The sequence below is a fragment of the Pseudophryne corroboree genome, chromosome 6 (assembly GCF_028390025.1).
Source record: "Pseudophryne corroboree isolate aPseCor3 chromosome 6, aPseCor3.hap2, whole genome shotgun sequence".
Taxonomy (NCBI): domain Eukaryota; kingdom Metazoa; phylum Chordata; class Amphibia; order Anura; family Myobatrachidae; genus Pseudophryne; species Pseudophryne corroboree.
The window spans coordinates 112,392,456-112,413,611 of NC_086449.1; the positions used below are offsets into that span (position 1 = coordinate 112,392,456).

Below are 21,156 nucleotides of genomic sequence, written 5' to 3' on the forward strand. Positions count from 1 at the left end.
AGAGAGAGCCTACATTATCAGTAACGTATGAACATGGACGGCCTGTAACATTGTAGAAACAGAGACCACTGGTAACATATGTCTGTGTATTGCCTGTAACAGAAGCCAGACAGAGAGAGCCTACATTATCAGTAACGTATGAACATGGACGGCCTGTAACAATGTAGAAACAGAGACCACAGGTAACATATGTCCGTGTATTGCCTGTAACAGATGCCAGACAGAGAGAGCCTACATTATCAGTAACGTATGAACATGGACGGCCTGTAACATTGTAGAAACAGAGACCACTGGTAACATATGTCTGTGTATTGCCTGTAACAGATGCCAGACAGAGAGAGCCTACATTATCAGTAACGTATGAACATGGACGGCCTGTAACATTGTAGAAACAGAGACCACTGGTAACATATGTCTGTGTATTGCCTGTAACAGAAGCCAGACAGAGAGAGCCTACATTATCAGTAACGTATGAACATGGACGGCCTGTAACAATGTAGAAACAGAGACCACAGGTAACATATGTCCGTGTATTGCCTGTAACAGATGCCAGACAGAGAGAGCCTACATTATCAGTAACGTATGAACATGGACGGCCTGTAACATTGTAGAAACAGAGACCACTGGTAACATATGTCCGTGTATTGCCTGTAACAGATGCCAGACAGAGAGAGCCTACCACATCAGTAACGTATGAACATGGACGGCCTGTAACAATGTAGAAACAGAGACCACTGGTAACATATGTCCGTGTATTGCCTGTAACAGATGCCAGACAGAGAGAGCCTACATTATCAGTAACGTATGAACATGGACGGCCTGTAACATTGTAGAAACAGAGACCACTGGTAACATATGTCTGTGTATTGCCTGTAACAGATGCCAGACAGAGAGAGCCTACCACATCAGTAACGTATGAACATGGACGGCCTGTAACAATGTAGAAACAGAGACCACAGGTAACATATGAACGTGGACTTTGTGTAACAGTGTGGGTACACATGCACGTGTACGACCAGCAACAGGGAAATAAAGGCTGCACCGCCAGTAACATGTGCACGGCATAGTAACATTGTGGAAAATTAGAAAACCGGCATCCCCTGTAACATGTGAGCGTGTACTACAAGTAACAGTGGGGAAATAGAGAACATACAGTCTGCCGGTAAGGTACTATGAACATGACTTACTGAGCAATAGGCGATTGGTGCGTCAGAAAAAACACTGTATTTGTTTTTAGACCAAGGGTCTTCAACCTACAGCCCTCCAGCTGCTGTGGAACTACAAATCCCAGCATGCCTTGCCTCAGTTTTATCATACCTTAATAGCAAAACTGTGGCAGGGCATGCTGGGATGTGCAGTTTCACAGCAGCTGGAGGGCCACAGTTTGAAGACCCATGATTTAGCCTATTCTTTTTAGATTTAAACCTAGACCGATAAAGAATGGTGGCTCATTGGGAAAGGAATGTCGATTGGAAAACCTCATTCACTTGGAAAGAAAGCACGAGTGAGCGACTTCACTGCTGCTTCTCTGTACATGGCGATAAGAAATCTCCCATATGTAATGTTACTCGTACAAGGTCCTGCAAGGTGACACAGGCAGAGCTGCGCTCCCCGGCATGTTCATACACACACTGGATAGAGAACGCACTGAGCACACAGCTGTGACAGGCAGATGAACAATGAGCAGCGAGATAGGAACACTATATTAAGCTGCTGAATTACATAACTATGAACCCACCCTCAGTTGCCAGAAGCCACACCTGCCGGCGGCACAGGCAAACCGGTTATGCCAGCTGTACCCATCTCGTGTCAGGGTGTGTGGGGTTTCGCAGCATGACGGCTTACCAGGTAAGAAACATGTTCATGTGAACTGTGTGTCCTGCATACAGCGGCACAGGCACAGCACATAGGGTGACAACGTGACATGTATCATGCAGCAATGGCAGACTGTGATAAAAACACCACGGAAATATACAGGAAGCTGCAATAAAAGATTAACTACAGAGCATTGCAGAGCGAAGTGTGACACAACAGATTGCAGAGCATTGCTCAAGCTGAAAACTATGTCAACCAAACTTTAAGAGGGCGAGATAAGATAGGCATGCAGAGCATCGCATAACTGTGTGCCTGCCAGGACAATACAGCTCCTGTCTGTACACAAGGCAGCGCCGTGTACGACATTGAAAAGGAATAAAGTTTAAAAGCAAAAGTCCTGCAGACCATCATAAATGACCATGACAACGATGCACTACTAAAACTTACATTCGCAGAACATTCCAAGCACTGCACAATACCTATGAGTTCCTCTTGCAGAACATTCTGTCCAGACCCTTTACCTAAAGCAAAAACCTTCCAGTCTCTTTAAATAAGTTCTCCAGCATAGGATAAAGCGCACTTGCTCCCTACCCCTGCAGGGCATCGCGCAAACTCACTCTCCCGATCCCAGCTCAGCACGCTGCTAGGCAAGCTGGGCGCCGGAGGACTGTTGGGGGGCCCTGGCTCCCGTCCCGGAGCTGGACGGCGGGGGCCACGGCTGAAGACCCGTGAGGCAAAGTTCTCCAACTTCTGCAGGGCCGACATCCTGGGGCCAAAACTCAAGAGGGGACTAGTTCAGCTGCTGACATTCAAAGGAGAGGGAGGAAAGGCAGAGGCAGTAGCAGGGTTTGTAGAGTGAGTATGAACTGTAGAACACTCGTGAGGAAGCTATGTGCTGGGACAGGGAGGTAATAAGTAAGAGGGTTCTACAGAGGGGGTAGTAAGGAGCAGACATGGTAGAAAGAGTGTTGGGGGACAGAACGCCAATATAAAAAAAGACTGCAGGTAAGGTAGGACAGGGAGAGAGAGAGCATGTTAAGAATTAGGGAGAGGTAGCGAGGGAGGGAGTGCACTCTTCAATGAAGAGACTGGAAGGCAAAGTGAGCAATACGGGAGCATGTGAGGCAGAAGGAGACAAGACAGGACAGGGAGAGACAGATGCAGTTGGGATTGTCACAGCAAGAGAGAGCTAAGAGAGTATCAGGGAAAGAGGCAGTGAGTGCTTGCTGTCTTATCAGCTGGCTGCAGGTCTCTCTTGTTGACAGGGGGTGGAGGGGGAGTCTTGATAAAAAAAACAAAGGGGAGGAGTATGGGCAGAGAAGAAAGACATGGGAGAGAGGGAGAGAGAGCGCAAAGTTGGAAGAAAATGTGGTGAGTGAAGGTGAGAGGCTGGAAGGAGACACGGCTGGGAGGAAAGGTAAAGAGAGGAATGGTCAAAGATGAAGGAGATGACAAACAATGACAACAGGCACGTCCAGCAGCAGATTGACATTAAAGTGTCACTTATTAAAAAGCAGCAGTGACTACAGATGTGCAGGACATGTAGAGACTTAAATGTACTAAAGGTGAGGTGCATTAAAAGACTCAAAACTTTGGAAATGGAATCAGCCAGAAATACCATATGGTAACACAACAACAGATGTGCATAAAAGTATTCAACAGGGAGGAGGGCAAAGTAAAAAAAAAAAAAAAAAAAGAGATAATATATATATATATATATATATATATATATATATATATATATATATATATATATATATATATATATATATATATATATATATATATATATATATAAATAAAATAAATGTGGGTGCATCAAAGTGACAATAGTACAAGTGTGCCAGCAGAGCCAAGATGTGCAGACAGGGTGAGGGGCAGCTGTCAAAAGCAGGTACAGTATGGGAACACAGCGACCTCAATAGTAGGAGATGTGTGCGGATAAGAGGAGTGGGCAGGGGGACTCAGAATCAGATATAGTAATGAGGGCAGAGTTAGAATCACAGGTGTATGAATAAACGAGGTGGTAACAGGGGATTAGATGAGAGCAATATGGCCAGCAACAACAAAAGCAGATGTGCGCAGTTATGGAGGAGTCAGTACAATTGGAGGGGCACTAATAAAATAAAATGTGAGCTATATGGCTGGCACTAACTGAATCACATGTGGGTAGAAAGGGGCACAAATCTTATAACAGGTGTATGGATAAGGGTGGGTGGGTATACCAAAATCAGACACTTGTAGTGTTGGAGCAACAGAATCAGATGTATGGTATGTTGAGTGGGATGGGCAGTAGAAAAAGACATACGTGTTATTAGATGTGGCAGTAGTTACATGTGTGCGGTGTGGTAGTAGAATCAGATGTGTGCAGTAAGGAAGGGGAGCGGCACACCAGTACAATCAGATGTGTATAGGTAAGTATGCCGAGGTGTACCAGCAGTGTCAGATGTGTGCAGTAGGGGGTAGTGGCACACCAGTACAATCAGATGTGTATAGGTAAGTATGCCGAGGTGTACCAGCAGTGTCAGATGTGTGCAGTAGGGGGTAGTGGCACACCAGTACAATCAGATGTGTATAGGTAAGTATGCCGAGGTGTACCAGCAGTGTCAGATGTGTGCAGTAGGGGGTAGTGGCACACCAGTACAATCAGATGTGTATAGGTAAGTATGCCGCGGTGTACCAGCAGTGTCAGATGTGTGCAGTAGGGGGTAGTGGCACACCAGTACAATCAGATGTGTATAGGTAAGTATGCCGAGGTGTACCAGCAGTGTCAGATGTGTGCAGTAGGGAGTAGCGGCACACCAGTACAATCAGATGTGTATAGGTAAGTATGCCGAGGTGTACCAGCAGTGTCAGATGTGTGCAGTAGGGAGTAGTGGCACACCAGTACAATCAGATGTGTATAGGTAAGTATGCCGAGGTGTACCAGCAGTGTCAGATGTGTGCAGTAGGGGGTAGTGGCACACCAGTACAATCAGATGTGTATAGGTAAGTATGCCGAGGTGTACCAGCAGTGTCAGATGTGTGCAGTAGGGGGTAGTGGCACACCAGTACAATCAGATGTGTATAGGTAAGTATGCCGCGGTGTACCAGCAGTGTCAGATGTGTGCAGTAGGGGGTAGTGGCACACCAGTACCATCTGGACAGGTAAGTAAGCTAGCAAGCACAAGCAGGGCCAGGTGTGTGCAGGAAGTTGGGAGACCCTCCAGTACAATCAGATGTGTACAGGTAAGGCCCGTATTCATGGGCAGATGTGGGGAGAGATGTGTGCTAAGCGAACCAACAGTGCCAGGTGTGTGCAGAAAACATGGACACACCAGAGGAGACCCGTCTGCACAGAAAAGGCAGGAGGATACTTCCCGGCAGGGTAACAGGACTGCAGAATAAAGTTTAGTGGGGTGGAGCATACCGGAAGACTCAGGTGTATAGAAGAGGGGAGGAAGGATAGGATAGATGTACCAGCAAATCTTAAAGAATGAGCGGCCTGCATTCACAGAACCACAAACCAAGGACTGGAGGAAACACAAATCTGTTACAGAAAGTCTAGCTCACTCAATGCTTGAATTTAGTAGAGTCTGCCAGCTGTATCCTTATCACACATCACTGCCTGGCACTACATGATGCACGCACACACATATAAATGCCGAGAGTGCACGGGAGAACCCTACAGCCAGCATGCACACATCACACAGGAACATGGAGCACTTACATGCATCTATCTATACGCAGGCATATGTAAAAGCTTTCTTTAAGAACGTCTGGGTACTCATGAAGGTTATCCTCTATTTTACTAGTGATTTACAAAGATGCTGGAGATAATGCAGGGCTTAGCATTGCAACACAGTCCCAAAAGGTAAGCAGAACCTGTTCCTACATAACCACATGTCTGTCCTCGCACCAGATTTGCTTGTGTCCTTGCCCTGAATACTGTTCTAAGCCATTTATGTCGCTGCAGAACGTTACATAGAGTGCTTCATAACTACCAAATACATATATATTGGGCAGTACGGATGGTGTAATGGTTAGCATTACTGCCTCACAGCACCGAGGTCACGGGTTTGATTCCTACCATGGCCCTGTGTGGAGTTTGTATATTCTCCCCGTACTTGCGTGGGTTTCCTCTGGGTACTCCGGTTTCCTCCCACAATCCAAAAATATACTGGAAGGTTAATTGGCTTCCAACAATATTAACCCTAGTGTGAATGTGTGTGCGTGTACATGTGGTAGGGAATATAGATTGTAAAGCTCCACTGGGGCAGGGACTGATGTGAATGGCCAAAATATTCTCTGTAAAGCGCTGTGGAATATGTGTGCGCTATATAAATAACTGGTGGTAATAATAATAATAATAATAATAATAATAATAATAATAATAATAATAATAATATAGCCTGCCCAGATTCATTTCTTTTACAAAAGATCAAACATTCCTTATCTCCTGGAATGGCTTCAGGTCAGGAAGACTTCCCACAAGACCCCGCGCTGACCTTGGGAATGTCACAATGAGCCTTTCTTTACACAGGTGACCAGGTAGAGGATAAGACCACACAGCGCCTGCCACAGATCTGTGTTGCCCCACTAGCAGCTCAATCTTCTCCCCAAAGAGGAAGTTTTCTGTAGAAGCTGCAGTAAGAACCTCTGTAGCTTTACGCATTCAGCATCACAAGGCTGGTCACTGGCTGCAAACACTAAATATCAAATTGTCACCTACATACCGTGCAGGGAGCAGACACAATATACATCCTGAACAGCTGGACAGGAACCAGTAACATCACTGATGCATTAGGGGTGGACTGGCTGCACTCTGGAGAGTACTGGTCCAGTCCATGGCTGCCACCTCTGTGTGTAAGCAACACAAGCAGCTAATTAGTGATATTTTAGGATGTATTGTTTGCAGCCCGACGTAACGTAACAAACCAATGATGCTTAGGGCAGGGAGCTATGGCTGAAGCTTCCAGAAAAAATGGTAGGCAACGTTTCTCTCTTTTGGTTCCAAACCACATTATAAGCCCCCAAAAAACCCTGGAGTGCCAAAACCATTATACAACATCTACACACAAAATGTTGGGGTCTTCCCCGCTTTAGGCTCCTTTGCTCAGGGTAAGTTGATAATTGGTAGTCTGGAATGAATACATGACACTGAGTTTGTACCATTATTAGACTGTGAGCAGAACCAACAGTGGCTGGGTCACTCATCAGAGGTGCCGGCCATGCTCCGGTCATGTGATGCTCTAGCTTGGTGATAAGGTCTCCTCTGAGTGAATACGGTGGAGCAGGAGGAGATGCACGCATAACAGCAGAGGGAAAGACTAGGCGGTGATTCAATTCAGCTGGAGTGTGGGAGTGCAAATCCACAACTTAAATACTGAACACATCGCAACTCATTTCCACGAAGCGTGCTTCTGCACTTATCACAATTCAATTGTATACAGACAATCCCGGAAATTGTGGCAATATCACATGTTAATAATATAATGTGTGATCTGGGAGAAGTGCACGAAAACAAGGAGAAATCACCCTGAACCCCCAAAAGTGCCAAACACCATAGCAGGACATATTAGAAGGCGGCCAGTGTTCGTAAGCAAAGTATTGGACCTGCTCAAAAAGGCGTCAGATGAGTAGTTTCCACGTATTTTATTAATGGTGGAAAAATGGACGTCAGCGAGTGTTTTCCAGCAAAGTAGTCTCTGCAGTATTTTGGGGTACAGGAAAATAGTATGGTTTTTCAGTGTTCTAAACACCCACAAATAAATGTCACACATCACGTTTGAGTTTTTTATCCATCTGACAAATTACATGTTAGTATTGGCTATAATGTGCTATTTAAAGGACTCCAAACACCTGGGTATTCTTTGGCAGAGGTGTACCAGAGGTTCTGCACTGTGTCCCATACTCAAAGGGGTGCAAACAACATGCGACTCTACTGTGAAACTTGCCTAGAAGTTTGGAACTAAACTGCACGACTGTGCGGAAATTACTTTTACCACTGAAATCACATTGTTATTTATTATTACCAGTTATTTATATAGCGCACACATATTCCGTAGCGCTTTACAGATAATATTTTGCCCATTCACGTCAGTCCCTGTCCCAGTGGAGCTTACAATCTATTTTCACTATCGCATGTACACACAGACACATTCACACTAGGGGGTAATTTAGTTGGGAGCCAATTAACCTACCAGTATATTTTTGGATTGTGGGAGGAAACCGGAGTACCCGCAGGAAACCCACACAAGTACGGGGAGAATATACAAACTCCGCACATTACCAATCCATATTCCGGTACATGGCACTAGATTGGCATGTTGCCCGCGCCTAATCAGGAGAAGGGATGATAGTTTGTCTTGTACAGTATACAGCCAAAACCAGACTAAGGGAGTGCAAACTAGTGATCATTCTTTATGAATGGCAGGCTCCATCTTACAGCAATCAGTAATATTAGTAAATGGTACTAGTTTTCATACTGCAACGTGTTATAAATAAGACATACACAGACTTTCCTCTACAGTCACGGATATCTGCTTCTGATAGGGCTTGTGGGTAGATATGATTAGCAGAAGGGGCACTCAGTGGTGTACAGCGTACCATGTGATTCTCTCATCACATGTTCCCAACTGTTTATCTGCTGGTGTACCAATACTAGCTAAAGCATGGAGCTCCTCTTCCCCACCCCAGCTCTATTACTGTACCTCTCCTCTAGCTTCTCAATGGTTACCATCATCACCCTGTCCCCCATGCCTTCTGACTTGGTGCCATATTTGACTCCACCCACAGATGCACACATCCCACCCGTTGCGCTGTTTTGTTGCATCCTCCTACAACACCTTACTATAATACACCTCTTTTTTCCCCACTCAGGGCATTACAAGAACCTTTATGCATTCTCTTCCATCATCTCCTGCCTTGGCTACTGAAACCTCCTGCTATATGGCCTTCCCATCCCATCTTTCTGCACTACAATCCATCCAAAATGCTGCAACGAGGGTGACCCTTCTCTTCACTCCACATCCTCTGCAAATCTTTGCTCTGCCGCCCTATTACCTCATCCAGCTCTGACCTCATCACAAGAACTACTGCAGGTGTTTGGGCACCTGGGAGCTTGGGAAGCGGTGAAGATCCCACCGATCACAATGCAAATGCCGAAATCCCGCACAGCGGTACAATGTCGGCGCCGGAATCTTGGCTCCACAGGCTTTTCTCCCTCTATGGGTGACCACAACAGAATAAAACCTGCGGCGAGAGCAGCGTGCCACCGCGCCAGCAGCATGGCAAGCGCAGCAAGCCCACAAGGGGTTACTAGCGCTCGCCCCGCTGCCAGCATCCTGGATGGCCGGGATGTTGCTGTTGGTATACTGACAGCCGGCATCCCGGCCACTGGTATTACATACTGAATCTGTGAGCTTAGAGATATGGCTTGGTGTGATGGTAACAAAGGTCAGGTTTTCTAATGTGTCCATTCACATCAGTCCCTGCCCCTGTGGACCTTAAAATCTATGGGGCAGATGTTTTAAGCCTGGAGAAGTGATAAAGTGGAAGGAGATAACACAACAGCCAATCAGCTCCTGTCTGTCAAGGTACAGGCTGGGTTTGGGAAAAAAAATGACAGTTAAAAGCGGACAGGCTGGGGCGTTATCAAGTTCCACTTTATCACTTCTCCAGGCTTAATACATCTGCCCGTACAGTATATTCCCTACCACATGTACCACTACACACATTCACGCTAGAGTTAATTGTTGTTGGGAGCCAATTAACCTACCAGTATATTTTTGGATAGGGAGAAGAAACCGGAGTACCCAGAGGAAACCCACGCAAGCATGGGGAGAGTATATAAGCTCAAGACGGTCAGTGCCACCGTGGGGATCGAACCCATGTACTCAGTGCGGTGTTATAAAGTAATGCTAAGCATTACACCGTCCATGCTTCCCACACACACAAGTTCCCGGATGAACGGCACTCCAAATGGTAGTCACTTGAATAAACCCGCTGGTTTCTTAAACTATGATGAAAAATGGTTTTTATAATTGCCTACAGTTTGACACCCCGTTCATCGAGGAACTTTATCATTTTTGGGCACCAAGCCAATCACATTACCAAGCGGTTCACCCTAAGACTAATAAAAATCTGGGTGATAGTAGGACTTGCAGTGAAATGGGGTCCCTTGATAATGTGCTGCATGCTTTTTCTCCCCCCATTATATATATTGCACACCCCGAAAAACGCCCAGGGCTGCAGGCGTAGATCTCAGGACCAGCGGCTTCATGTGGTTTTCTCATGAGTTAGTAACCCCAAGCAACTTTGTGTGCTATACCCTGAAGGAAAAAATGCAAATATTGTTTACAAAGAAATTGTTTGACTTGAGGAGCCTGCATTCTGCACGCGCCGAGTGTCAAGTGTCCGGCTTTTCCTTAATTGCCCCTATCTCTGATGTCACATCGATACCATACGTAACTTAGTTTCTTCCTAGGTCACTAAGCTATAGTAAGTTTTTGCGTGATGCCGATACGAACAGAAAAATGTTGAGTATTTTTTAGTCTCCACAGTCTCAAAGTATATTTCTCCCCCCACAAATTGCTATGTACAGACACAACCTTTATAGTTTTATTATATGTATAGATATAATCTTTATATTACTATATTATGAGATATATATCTAAACATTTCTAATGTAAGGAGATGATGGGAAAGGAGCCCATCCTGGCACTGCAGCACCACCAAGTGGCTGATTTGTTGGTGGAAATTTCCAGCTCTGTGCATAGGTTAGGAGCACTGTCAGAGTGGATGGCAGATTTACGGTCGGCCTCAAGTGTAAATCAACCCCACCCAGGTGCAGAGGTCAGGATGAGTTTACATACAAAACATGACTCTGTACCTTCCTCTACTACCACCGCCTGTCAGCGCATCTCCTGCCCACTGCATGCCCACACTACCTGCCGCAACCTACCACCATAACACCCTCTACCCCTTTCTACAGAGTATTTTATTATCCACAAGGGATCCGCAAGCGCCCAATTACAGAGTACAGAAAATAGTGACTTACGACTCGTACACACTAGACGATATAGTAAACGATATCACTTTTTTTACCCTCCTGAGCGATATCGCTTACTATATCGCCCAGTGTGTATGCTGCTGCTGACGACGGCCGATGCGCGGCCCCGCGGGTCGTTAATGACCCTCGGTGTCGGGCATGCATGCAGCTCAATCTGAACTCATCGTCCAAAGCTGCCATGTACAGCCCAGACGCACATGACGTCACTGTGCGATATCGCAGTGTGTATGCCCACGTTAGGCAGCCTGGGCTGGGAGAGGGACACACTAGACACTAGGCAATGTCGCCCAGTGTGTATGCACCTTTACAGTTGAAGACAACATAGGACAAGTATAGGGTAAATAAAACATAGATACATCAGCAGACGACACTGACATAAGTAATCAGGGTAGCAAGAAAACCGCGGGATTTGGTACCGTTGAAGATGGTTTAAGTAAGAGACGGATAAGCACATGAGGGTTGAGGACCCTGTGCGTGAGAGCTTACATACTAAAGTATATGGCCCTTATATGAACTCTCAAATAGGTTACTCTATTAAACTGACTTCAAAAGTGACTTAAATAGAAGTCATTCTGTAAATATGGTCACCATTTCTAACAACTTAAAAGCACAAATGTATGTCAAGGAGGTAAAACATACATGGACACAATAAAATAATTCTTACAGAATTGGAATACAGAATGAATAATACTAAAACACCCAGACCAAAAATAAAATAATGACAAACCAATTGGGCACCAACAACAGTAACACATATTTGTTCCACAATTTATTTTAATTGATTATTCTGTCTGTGTAAAGCCATCATTCCAAGATTTGCCGTGAATATTAAGTAATCTTCATCATGAAGCTGTGCAAAAATGGATATGCAACTACTGTACATCTTACAACATTTCTAAATGATGCAGGGAATGCCAGCCCACTTCTCTCAACACTGTAGACAAGCTACTAGTCACACTGTGCCTAGGAATTATTGGGGGTAATAAACTAAACTAAAACTACATATCTCCGTTTCTGAGCCCAAGAACCATGTCAGGCTGAGTAAGCAACTATTTGCCTACATGTAGGGGGTCATTCCGACCTGATCGCACGCTAGCTATTTTTTGCTGTGCTGCGATCAGGTCACTACTGCACATGTGTATGCACCGCAATGAGCAGGCGCGTCGTACGGGTACAAAGTGGATCAGTGCTGGGCGATGGATTTAATGAAGAATCCATTTGCACAGCCAATCGAAAGATGGACAGGAAGAAGGCGTTTTCAGGTAGTGGTTGGGAAAACGTAGGAGTGTCCAAGCGTTTGCAGGGCGGGAGTCTGACGTCAATTCTGGGACCGGACAGGCTGAAGTGATCGCAGCGGCTGAGTAAGTTCAGACCTACTCAGACACTGCACAAAACTTTTTTGTACCGCTCGGCTGCACAAGCGTTCGCACACTTGCAAAGCTAAAATACACTCCCTCATAGGCGGCGACTATCTGTTCGCAGCGCTGCAAAAAAATAAGAATTTACTTACCGATAATTCTATTTCTCATAGTCCGTAGTGGATGCTGGGACTCCGTCAGGACCATGGGGAATAGCGGGCTCCGCAGGAGACAGGGCACATCTAAAAAAGCTTTTAGGTCACATGGTGCGTACTGGCTCCTCCCCCTATGACCCTCCTCCAAGCCTCAGTTAGGTACTGTGCCCGGACGAGCGTACACAATAAGGAAGGATCTTGAATCCCGGGTAAGACTCATACCAGCCACACCAATCACACCGTATAACCTGTGATCTGAACCCAGTTAACAGTATGATAACACAAACGAAGTAGCCTCTGAACAGATGGCTCACAACAACAGTAATAACCCGATTTTTGTAACAATAACTATGTACAAGCATTGCAGACAATCCGCACTTGGGATGGGCGCCCAGCATCCACTACGGACTATGAGAAATAGAATTATCGGTAAGTAAATTCTTATTTTCTCTAACGTCCTAGTGGATGCTGGGACTCCGTCAGGACCATGGGGATTATACCAAAGCTCCCAAACGGGCGGGAGAGTGCGGATGACTCTGCAGCACCGAATGAGAGAACTCCAGGTCCTCTTTAGCCAGAGTATCAAATTTGTAAAATTTTACAAACGTGTTCTCCCCTGACCACGTAGCTGCTCGGCAAAGTTGTAATGCCGAGACTCCTCGGGCAGCCGCCCAGGATGAGCCCACTTTCCTTGTGGAATGGGCCTTTACAGATTTAGGCTGTGGCAGGCCTGCCACAGAATGTGCAAGTTGGATTGTACTACATATCCAACGTGCAATCGTCTGTTTAGACGCAGGAGCACCCAACTTGTTGGGTGCATACAATGTAAACAACGAGTCAGATTTTCTGACTCCAGCTGTCCTTGAAATATATATTTTTAATGCTCTGACAACGTCCAGTAACTTGGAGTCCTCCAAGTCGCTAGTAGCCGCAGGCACCACAATAGGCTGGTTCAAGTGAAATGCCGAAACCACCTTAGGGAGAAATTGAGGACGTGTCCTCAATTCTGCCCTGTCCGAATGGAATATCAGATATGGGCTTTTGTATGACAAAGCTGCCAACTCCGAAACTCTCCTGGCTGAAGCCAGGGCCAACAGCATGGTTACCTTCCATGTAAGGTATTTTAAATCTACCGATTTTAAAGGCTCAAACCAATGAGATTTGAGAAAATTTAGAACCACGTTCAAATCCCACGGTGCCACTGGAGGCACTATTGGGGGTTGTATATGTAGTACACCTTTGACAAAAGTTTGTACTTCAGGCACTGACGCCAATTCCTTCTGGAAGAAAATTGATAAGGCCGAAATTTGAACTTTAATGGACCCCAATTTGAGGCCCATAGACAATCCTGCTTGCAGGAAATGTAAGAATCGACCCAATTGAAATTCTTCCGTTGGAGCCTTCTTGGCCTCACACCACGCAACATATTTTCTCCAAATGCGGTGATAATGTTGTGCGGTCACTTCTTTCCTGGCTTTAATTAAAGTAGGAATAACTTCCTCAGGAATGCCCTTCTCTTTTAGAATCCGGCGTTCAACCGCCATGCCGTCAAACGCAGCCGCGGTAAGTCTTGGAACATACAAGGTCCCTGCTGAAGCAGATCCCTTCTTAGAGGTAGAGGCCACGGATCCTCCGTGAGCATCTCTTGAAGTTCCGGATACCAAGTTCTTCTTGGCCAGTCCGGAGCTACCAGTATTGTTCTTACTCCTCTTTTCCGTATAATTCTCAGTACCTTTGGTATGAGAGGCAGAGGAGGGAACACATACACTGACTGGTACACCCACGGTGTTACCAGAGCGTCCACAGCTATTGCCTGAGGGTCTCTTGACCTGGCGCAATACCTGTCCAATTTTTTGTTGAGGCGAGACGCCATCATGTCCACCTTTGGTTTTTCCCAACGGTTCACAATCATGTGGAAAACTTCTGGATGAAGTCCCCACTCTCCCGGGTGAAGGTCGTGTCTGCTGAGGAAATCTGCTTCCCAGTTGTCCACTCCCGGGATGAACACTGCTGACAGTGCTACGACATGATTCTCCGCCCAGCGCAGAATCCTTGCAGCTTCTGCCATTGCACTCCTGCTTCTCGTGCCGCCTTGTCGGTTTACGTGGGCGACTGCCGTGATGTTGTCGGACTGGATCAACACCGGCTGACCCTGAAGCAGCGATTTTGCCAGGCTTAGAGCATTGTAGATCGCTCTTAGCTCCAGTATATTTATGTGAAGAGACGTCTCCAGGTTTGACCACACGCCCTGGAAGTTTCTTCCCTTTGTGAATGCTCCCCAACCTCGTAGGCTGGCATCCGTAGTCACCAGGACCCAGTCCTGTATGCCGAATCTGCGGCCCACTAACAGATGGGCAGTCTGCAACCACCATTACAGTGTTATCCGCTGATGCATGTGCAGATGCGATCCGGACCATTTGTCCAGCAGATCCCACTGAAATGTTCGTGCATGGAATCTGCCGAATGGAATCGCTTCGTACGAAGCCACCATCTTTCCCAGGACTCTTGTGCATTGATGTACTGACACAGTTCCTGGTTTTAGGAGGTTCTTGACAAGTTCGGATAACTCCCTTGCTTTCTCTTCCGGGAGAAATACCTTTTTCTGAACCGTGTCCAGAATCATGCCCAGGAACAGCAGATGTGTTGTCGGGGTCAATTGAGATTTTGGAAGATTTAGAATCCACCCGTGTTGCTGAAGCACTACTTGTGTTAGCGCTACACCGACTTCCAGCTGTTCTCTGGACTTTGCCCTTATCAGGAGATCGTCCAAGTAAGGGATAATTAATACGCCTTTTCTTCGTAGAAGAACCATCATTTCGGTCATTACCTTGGTAAAGACCCGAGGGGCCGTGGACAACCCAAACGGCAGCGTTTGAAACTGATAATGACAGTCTTGTATCACGAACCTGAGATACCCTTGGTGTGAGGGGTAAATCGGGACATGTAGATAAGCATCTTTTATGTCCAAGGACACCATGAAGTCTCCTTCTTCCAGATTCGCTATCACTGCTCTGAGTGACTCCATCTTGAACTTGAATTTCTTTATGTACAGGTTCAAGGATTTCAGATTTAGAATAGGCCTTACCGAACCGTCCGGTTTCGGTACCACAAATAGTGTGGAATAATACCCCTTTCCCTGTTGTAGGAGGGGTACCTTGACTATCACCTGCTGAGAATACAGCTTGTGAATGGCTTCCAAAACCGACGTCCTTTCTGAGGGAGACGTTGGTAAAGCAGACTTTAGGAACCGGCGAGGGGGAGACCTTTCGAACTCCAGCATGTAACCCTGAGATACTATCTGCAGGACCCACGGGTCCACTTGTGAGTGAACCCATTGATTGCTGAAAATCTTGAGTCGACCCCCCACCGTTCCTGAGTCCGCTTGTAAAGCCCCAGCGTCATGCTGATGGCTTTGTAGAAGCCGGGGCGGGCTTCTGTTCCTGGGCAGGGGCTGCTTGCTGCCCTTTCTTACCCTTTCCTCTGCCTCGCGGCAGATAAGACTGTCCTTTTGGTCGCTTTTTATAGGAGCGAAAGGACTGCGGCTGAAAAGACGGTGTCTTTTTCTGTTGGGAGGGGGTCTGAGGTAAAAAAGTGGATTTGCCGGCAGTTGCCGTGGCCACCAGGTCCGAAAGACCGACCCCAAACAATTCCTCTCCTTTATATGGCAATACTTCCATATGCCTCTTGGAATCCGCATCACCTGACCACTGTCGCGTCCATAAACTTCTTCTGGCAGATATGGACATCGCGCTTACTCTTGATGCTAGAGTACAAACATCCCTCTGAGCATCTCGCATATAAAGGAAAGCATCCTTTAATTGCTCTAGAGTCAATAAAATACTGTCCCTATCCAGGGTATCAATATTTTCAGTCAGAGAATCCAACCACACTACCCCAGCACTGCACATCCAGGCTGAGGCTATTGCCGGTCGCAGTATAACACCAGTATGTGTGTATATACTCTTCAGTGTAGTTTCCAGCCTCCTATCTGCTGGATCCTTGAGGGCGGCCGTATCAGGAGACGGCAACGCCACTTGCTTTGATAAACGTGTGAGCGCCTTATCCACCCTAGGGGGTGTTTCCCAGCGCGCCCTAACCTCTGGTGGGAAAGGGTATAATGCCAATAACTTCTTGGAAATTAGCAGTTTTCTATCTGGGTTAACCCACGCTTCATCACACACGTCATTCAATTCCTCTGATTCTGGAAAAAATACAGGTAGTTTTTTCACCCCCCACATAATACCCCTTTATGAGGTACCAGCAGTATCAGAGATCTGCAAAGCCTCCTTCATTGCCGTGATCATATAACGTGTGGCCCTATTGGAAAATACGTTTGTTTCTTCACCGTCGACACTAGATTCATCTGTGTCGGTACCCGTGTCGACTGACTGAGGTAAAGGACGTTTTACAGCCCCTGACGGTGTCTGAGACGCCTGAACCGGTACTAACTGGTTTGCCGGGCGTCTTATTTCGTCAACTGACTTTTGTAATGTGCTGACATTATCACGTAATTCCATAACTAAAGCCATCCATTCCGGTGTCGACTCCCTAGGGGGTGACATTACCATCATCGGCAATTGCTCTGCCTCCACACCAACATCGTCCTCATACATGTCGACACACACGTACCGACACACAGCAGCCACACAGGGAATGCTCTAATCGAAGACAGGACCCCCTAGCCCTTTGGGGAGACAGAGGGAGAGTTTGCCAGCACACACCAAAAGCGCTATAAATGTATATAAACAACCCTAGAAGGTGTTGTTTACTATATATGCGCTCTTAATATATAAATATCGCCAATTTATGCCCCCCTTCTCTTTGTTACCCTGTTTCTGTAGTGCAGTGCAGGGGAGAGACCTGGGAGCCTTCCTCACCAGCGGAGCTGAGCAGGAAAATGGCGCTGAGTGCTGAGGAGAATAAGCTCCGCCCCTTTTTCGGCGGGCTTTTCCCCGGTTTTTAAGAAACTGGCCTGGGTTAAAATACATACATATAGCCTTAATGGCTATATGTGATGTATTTATTTTGCCACTAAAGGTAATTATATTGCTGCCCAGGGCGCCCCCAGCAGCGCCCTGCACCCTCCGTGACTGAGTCAGTGAGCCGTGTGACAACAATGGCGCACAGCTGCCGTGCGCTACCTTCAAGAAGACTGAGGAGTCTTCTGCCGCCTGCTTTCCGGACCTCCGTTCTGCCGTCTCTTCAGCGTCTGTAAGGGGGATCGGCGGCGCGGCTCCGGGACGAACCCCAGGCTGACCTGTGTTCCGACTCCCTCTGGAGCTAAGTGTCCAGTAGCCTAAGACTCCAATCCATCCTGCACGCAGGTGAGTTGGAAATCTCTCCCCTAAGTCCCTCGATGCAGTGATCCTGTTGCCAGCAGGAATCACTGAGATTGAAACCTAAAAAAAAACTTTTCTAAACAGCTCTTTAGGAGAGCCACCTAGATTGCACCCTCTCGGACGGGCACAAAAACCTAACTGAGGCTTGGAGGAGGGTCATAGGGGGAGGAGCCAGTACGCACCATGTGACCTAAAAGCTTTTTTAGATGTGCCCTGTCTCCTGCGGAGCCCGCTATTCCCCATGGTCCTGACGGAGTCCCAGCATCCACTAGGACGTTAGAGAAATAGCTAGTGAGCGATCAACTCAGAATGCCACCCAGAGTTTGGTAAGAATTCACACATTTTCCAGAACATAAAGCCCACAATCTAAAAAGATATTTACTCCAATAAGGTGGCAAGGGAAAGTCTTCCTATCCCTGAGAAACTGCCCCGAAATGATTCGTGCTTTTGTGGGAACTATAGAAGTAAATAAATAATACAGGAAGGATAAAAACAATCTGGTAGAAAAATGAATAAAATTAAACTACGAGGATACATCATAACAACTGTATAAAATATATATGTAATAATTTTAAGCCACAGTAGAAAACAATGTTCGGGTATACCACCATTACTAGATTTTCATACAATAATCCAAACTTATTTGAATTATACATTATGCCAGTTTAAAAGAATAATGCAGATATCAGATGTTTACTACTTTCATTTCATAGAATGAAGCTATAAAGTCCCCTCTTCTGTCTGCTGCAGGCTCAAACAAAACCACAACACTCATATAGCTGCAAACACACAGTGCGATTCTGGCAATGAACGATTTTGGCTTAACGATTTTCCTTGAACTGCCCCGGAAGTCCAGAACCAACAATGTGGAGTATACATACGGAACGATTTTGGCTATGACTATCTAGTCAAATGTCTAGCCAAAATTGATGTGCATACAGTCTATTTTTTCCCAACGATGACTATCCATGGAAGCGTGCGTCGTTCATCGTTGGATCTATACACATGGAACGATACAGACTAGTTTTTCTAACGCTACAGACTATCTAGTGCATATCGTTAGCTTGTATCGCTCCATGTTGGGCCCCTTATGAGCTACTGTTGTTTTACATTAAAAAAAAAAAAATACATAAAATCAATCCTTATTTTTAGATCTTTCAAGTAACACCATCCCAATACCTTGGTATAGTATTTTCTACCCACATTCACCTGAGAGGATGCTCTCAGGAAGCAGAAACTACATAACTTTGGAGTAAATAAGTCTGTTGCATTACGTCAGGACAGAAAGGAGATATTACTCTGCTGTAATACAAAGGTGTTTAGTCCCTCCGTGACGCAGTAGTGAACACACATTTGGAACACAGCTGACTCTGATGTCCCACGCCACTCCCACAGCTAAACATAACTGGTTGAAGAGCCGGTTTTATTGTCAGTGTAAATATTATGGGCTCGCCATCCACTCCACAGAACCTCACTCTGCCTCAGGCTGACCACTGTCACTCTTATGTAATATAACTGTCCTAACCTAACAACCAATGAAACATTTGCTTTCATTTTGTTGAAGGCCCTGAAGCAGACACTGTTAGAATTGGATTGTGGGCACATATTAGGCCTTGTATATATTTGTATGGGACAATGCACTGCAGGCTCACTACAGACTTTAGGACAGACGAATAAAAGAGGGGTAAAAGTTTTACTTCAATGCATTGCTGGTCTGCCTTACCGGCATCAGCCACCAAACCCCTGCAGAATACCTCAGCATTACAATTCCTGCACATGGTTGTGTGTTCTCAGCAGCCATTTCCCCACTGTGTTAGTGACTGAATCCTGTACCATAGCGCTCCAGCTCCTCTCGGTCCAGAACAGGGGGTGAGGAGGTGAGATGAGATGTAGCCTGTTTCCAGCGCCGCAAGATGCCCGCTGTGGAGGAGAGCATCTGCTTCAGAGACGAAGCATCCACTGTCACTGGGTGTGACGCTCTGCAGAGCAGTGGACAGGAGGTGGTAAGGAGAGGGGGGCAGGAAGAGACGTAACTGCCCACAGCTGACCCTGTTATGAGGGGAAGGGCTAGTTATTAATAACTGCTAAAGGGGATTAATCCGGGATAAAAGCTCATTATGAATGACCTGCAGTGTTGTGCTGTTAACCACTTATTCACAGAAGCCCAGTCACCAGGTTTCCCATTGAACTATGTTCCAGCATAGTACACCTTTAACTCTTCAACCGTTCTCCGTGTCTTGGTAACTCTGCAAACACAATTTACAAAGGACAAACAGCCTGACACCAATACATTCCCTCTGGCAAGAAAGCGCACTGTATCATTCATTCACAAACACTAGTGACATGTAAACACAGCAACCCTGTCATCAGCACTTGCAGGAGGAAGACACACTTCCTGCCATGAGAACCCTATACAGGGGATACAGTTATATTGCCGGCGGTCAGGATACAGACACCGTATCCCGAATGCTGAGAATTCCACTTTCCGGGGCTATTCCCACTCATGGGTGTCCACAACACCCAAAGAGTGGGAACAGAACCTGTGGCGAGCTCAGCAAGCTCGAAAGGGCCTTTTTTGCGCTCGTCTCCCTGCCAGAATTCTGGCGGCTGGGATCCCAGCATCGGTATGCTGACCACAGTCGCCTATACAGGTATAGTTTAATCAGAGCCCAGGCATGATCAGCCTTCTACCGCTATACAGAAATCTCTCCTTCAAAAGACCTCTATTGAGATGGGAATATATATTACAGACTGCAAACAAAAACTGTCAAAGGAATAAAAAAATGTTCACAATATATTACCATTTACTGCCCGATTCTGAGGGGTAAATGTATGAAGCAGTGATAAGAGTGGAGAAGTGAGCCCGTAGCAACCAGTCAGCATTGAAGTAAAATGTATAATTTGCATACTATAAAATTATACAGAGCAGCTGATTGACTTCTCCACTCTTATCACTGCTTCATACATTTACCCCTGAGTGGGATACAGCTCCTGCTGCTTCTCACAGTTATTAGCAGACCACGCATGGTCACCTTTATGGAGGATACGAGAGCAGCCCTCATCTCTCCATCAATTAAATGGGCTTACCTATGCAGCAACTGGCGGTTATCTTGCCAACCCATGGAAAAGAAAAACACCTCATCGGAGTATCGTGGGCAAGTAGCCAGACTTCCATGCTAGTTTGAGGCTTTTTGTAGTGTTCATTCTAGTACTCTGAATCTGTAACAACTCGTGCGGGTCATCATTCCTGACTGTGGTGTCTCTCTCTGGTCTGTATCTCAGTGTTGAGATACAGACCAGAGTGTGCTAGAAGCACCAGAGCACAGCGAGACACCCCAGGCACGAAAGAGGAAATGCACTCTGCACCCGTCACACCAGTGCAAGAATTAACATTATTTTATAAGACGAAGGGGCGTCTGTTACTGATGGTCCTTTTG

The 21,156-nt window shown here is 46.2% G+C and overlaps 1 protein-coding gene and 1 long non-coding RNA gene across 4 annotated transcripts in view; one reads left to right on the forward strand and one right to left on the reverse strand.

Moving 5' to 3' along the window:
- The window catches only part of LOC134936590 (cAMP-dependent protein kinase catalytic subunit alpha), a 107,889-nt gene that overhangs the window by 40,109 nt on the left and 46,624 nt on the right, over positions 1-21,156 (reverse strand). Inside the window, exon 1 of one of the 3 annotated variants that reach the window (XM_063931694.1) lies at positions 2,433-3,024. The exons of the other annotated variants lie outside the window; for them this stretch is intronic. Coding sequence (XP_063787764.1) covers positions 2,433-2,580 — 148 coding nt within the window. The 5' untranslated portion in view covers positions 2,581-3,024. Of the gene's footprint in view, positions 1-2,432; positions 3,025-21,156 lie in introns of those variants that run through there. 3 annotated transcript variants of the gene reach the window in all.
- Positions 1,585-11,957, forward strand: LOC134936591 (uncharacterized). The gene is made up of 3 exons (XR_010180521.1): positions 1,585-1,848; positions 5,610-5,668; positions 8,677-11,957. It is a non-coding gene; the product is annotated as an uncharacterized LOC134936591 (long non-coding RNA).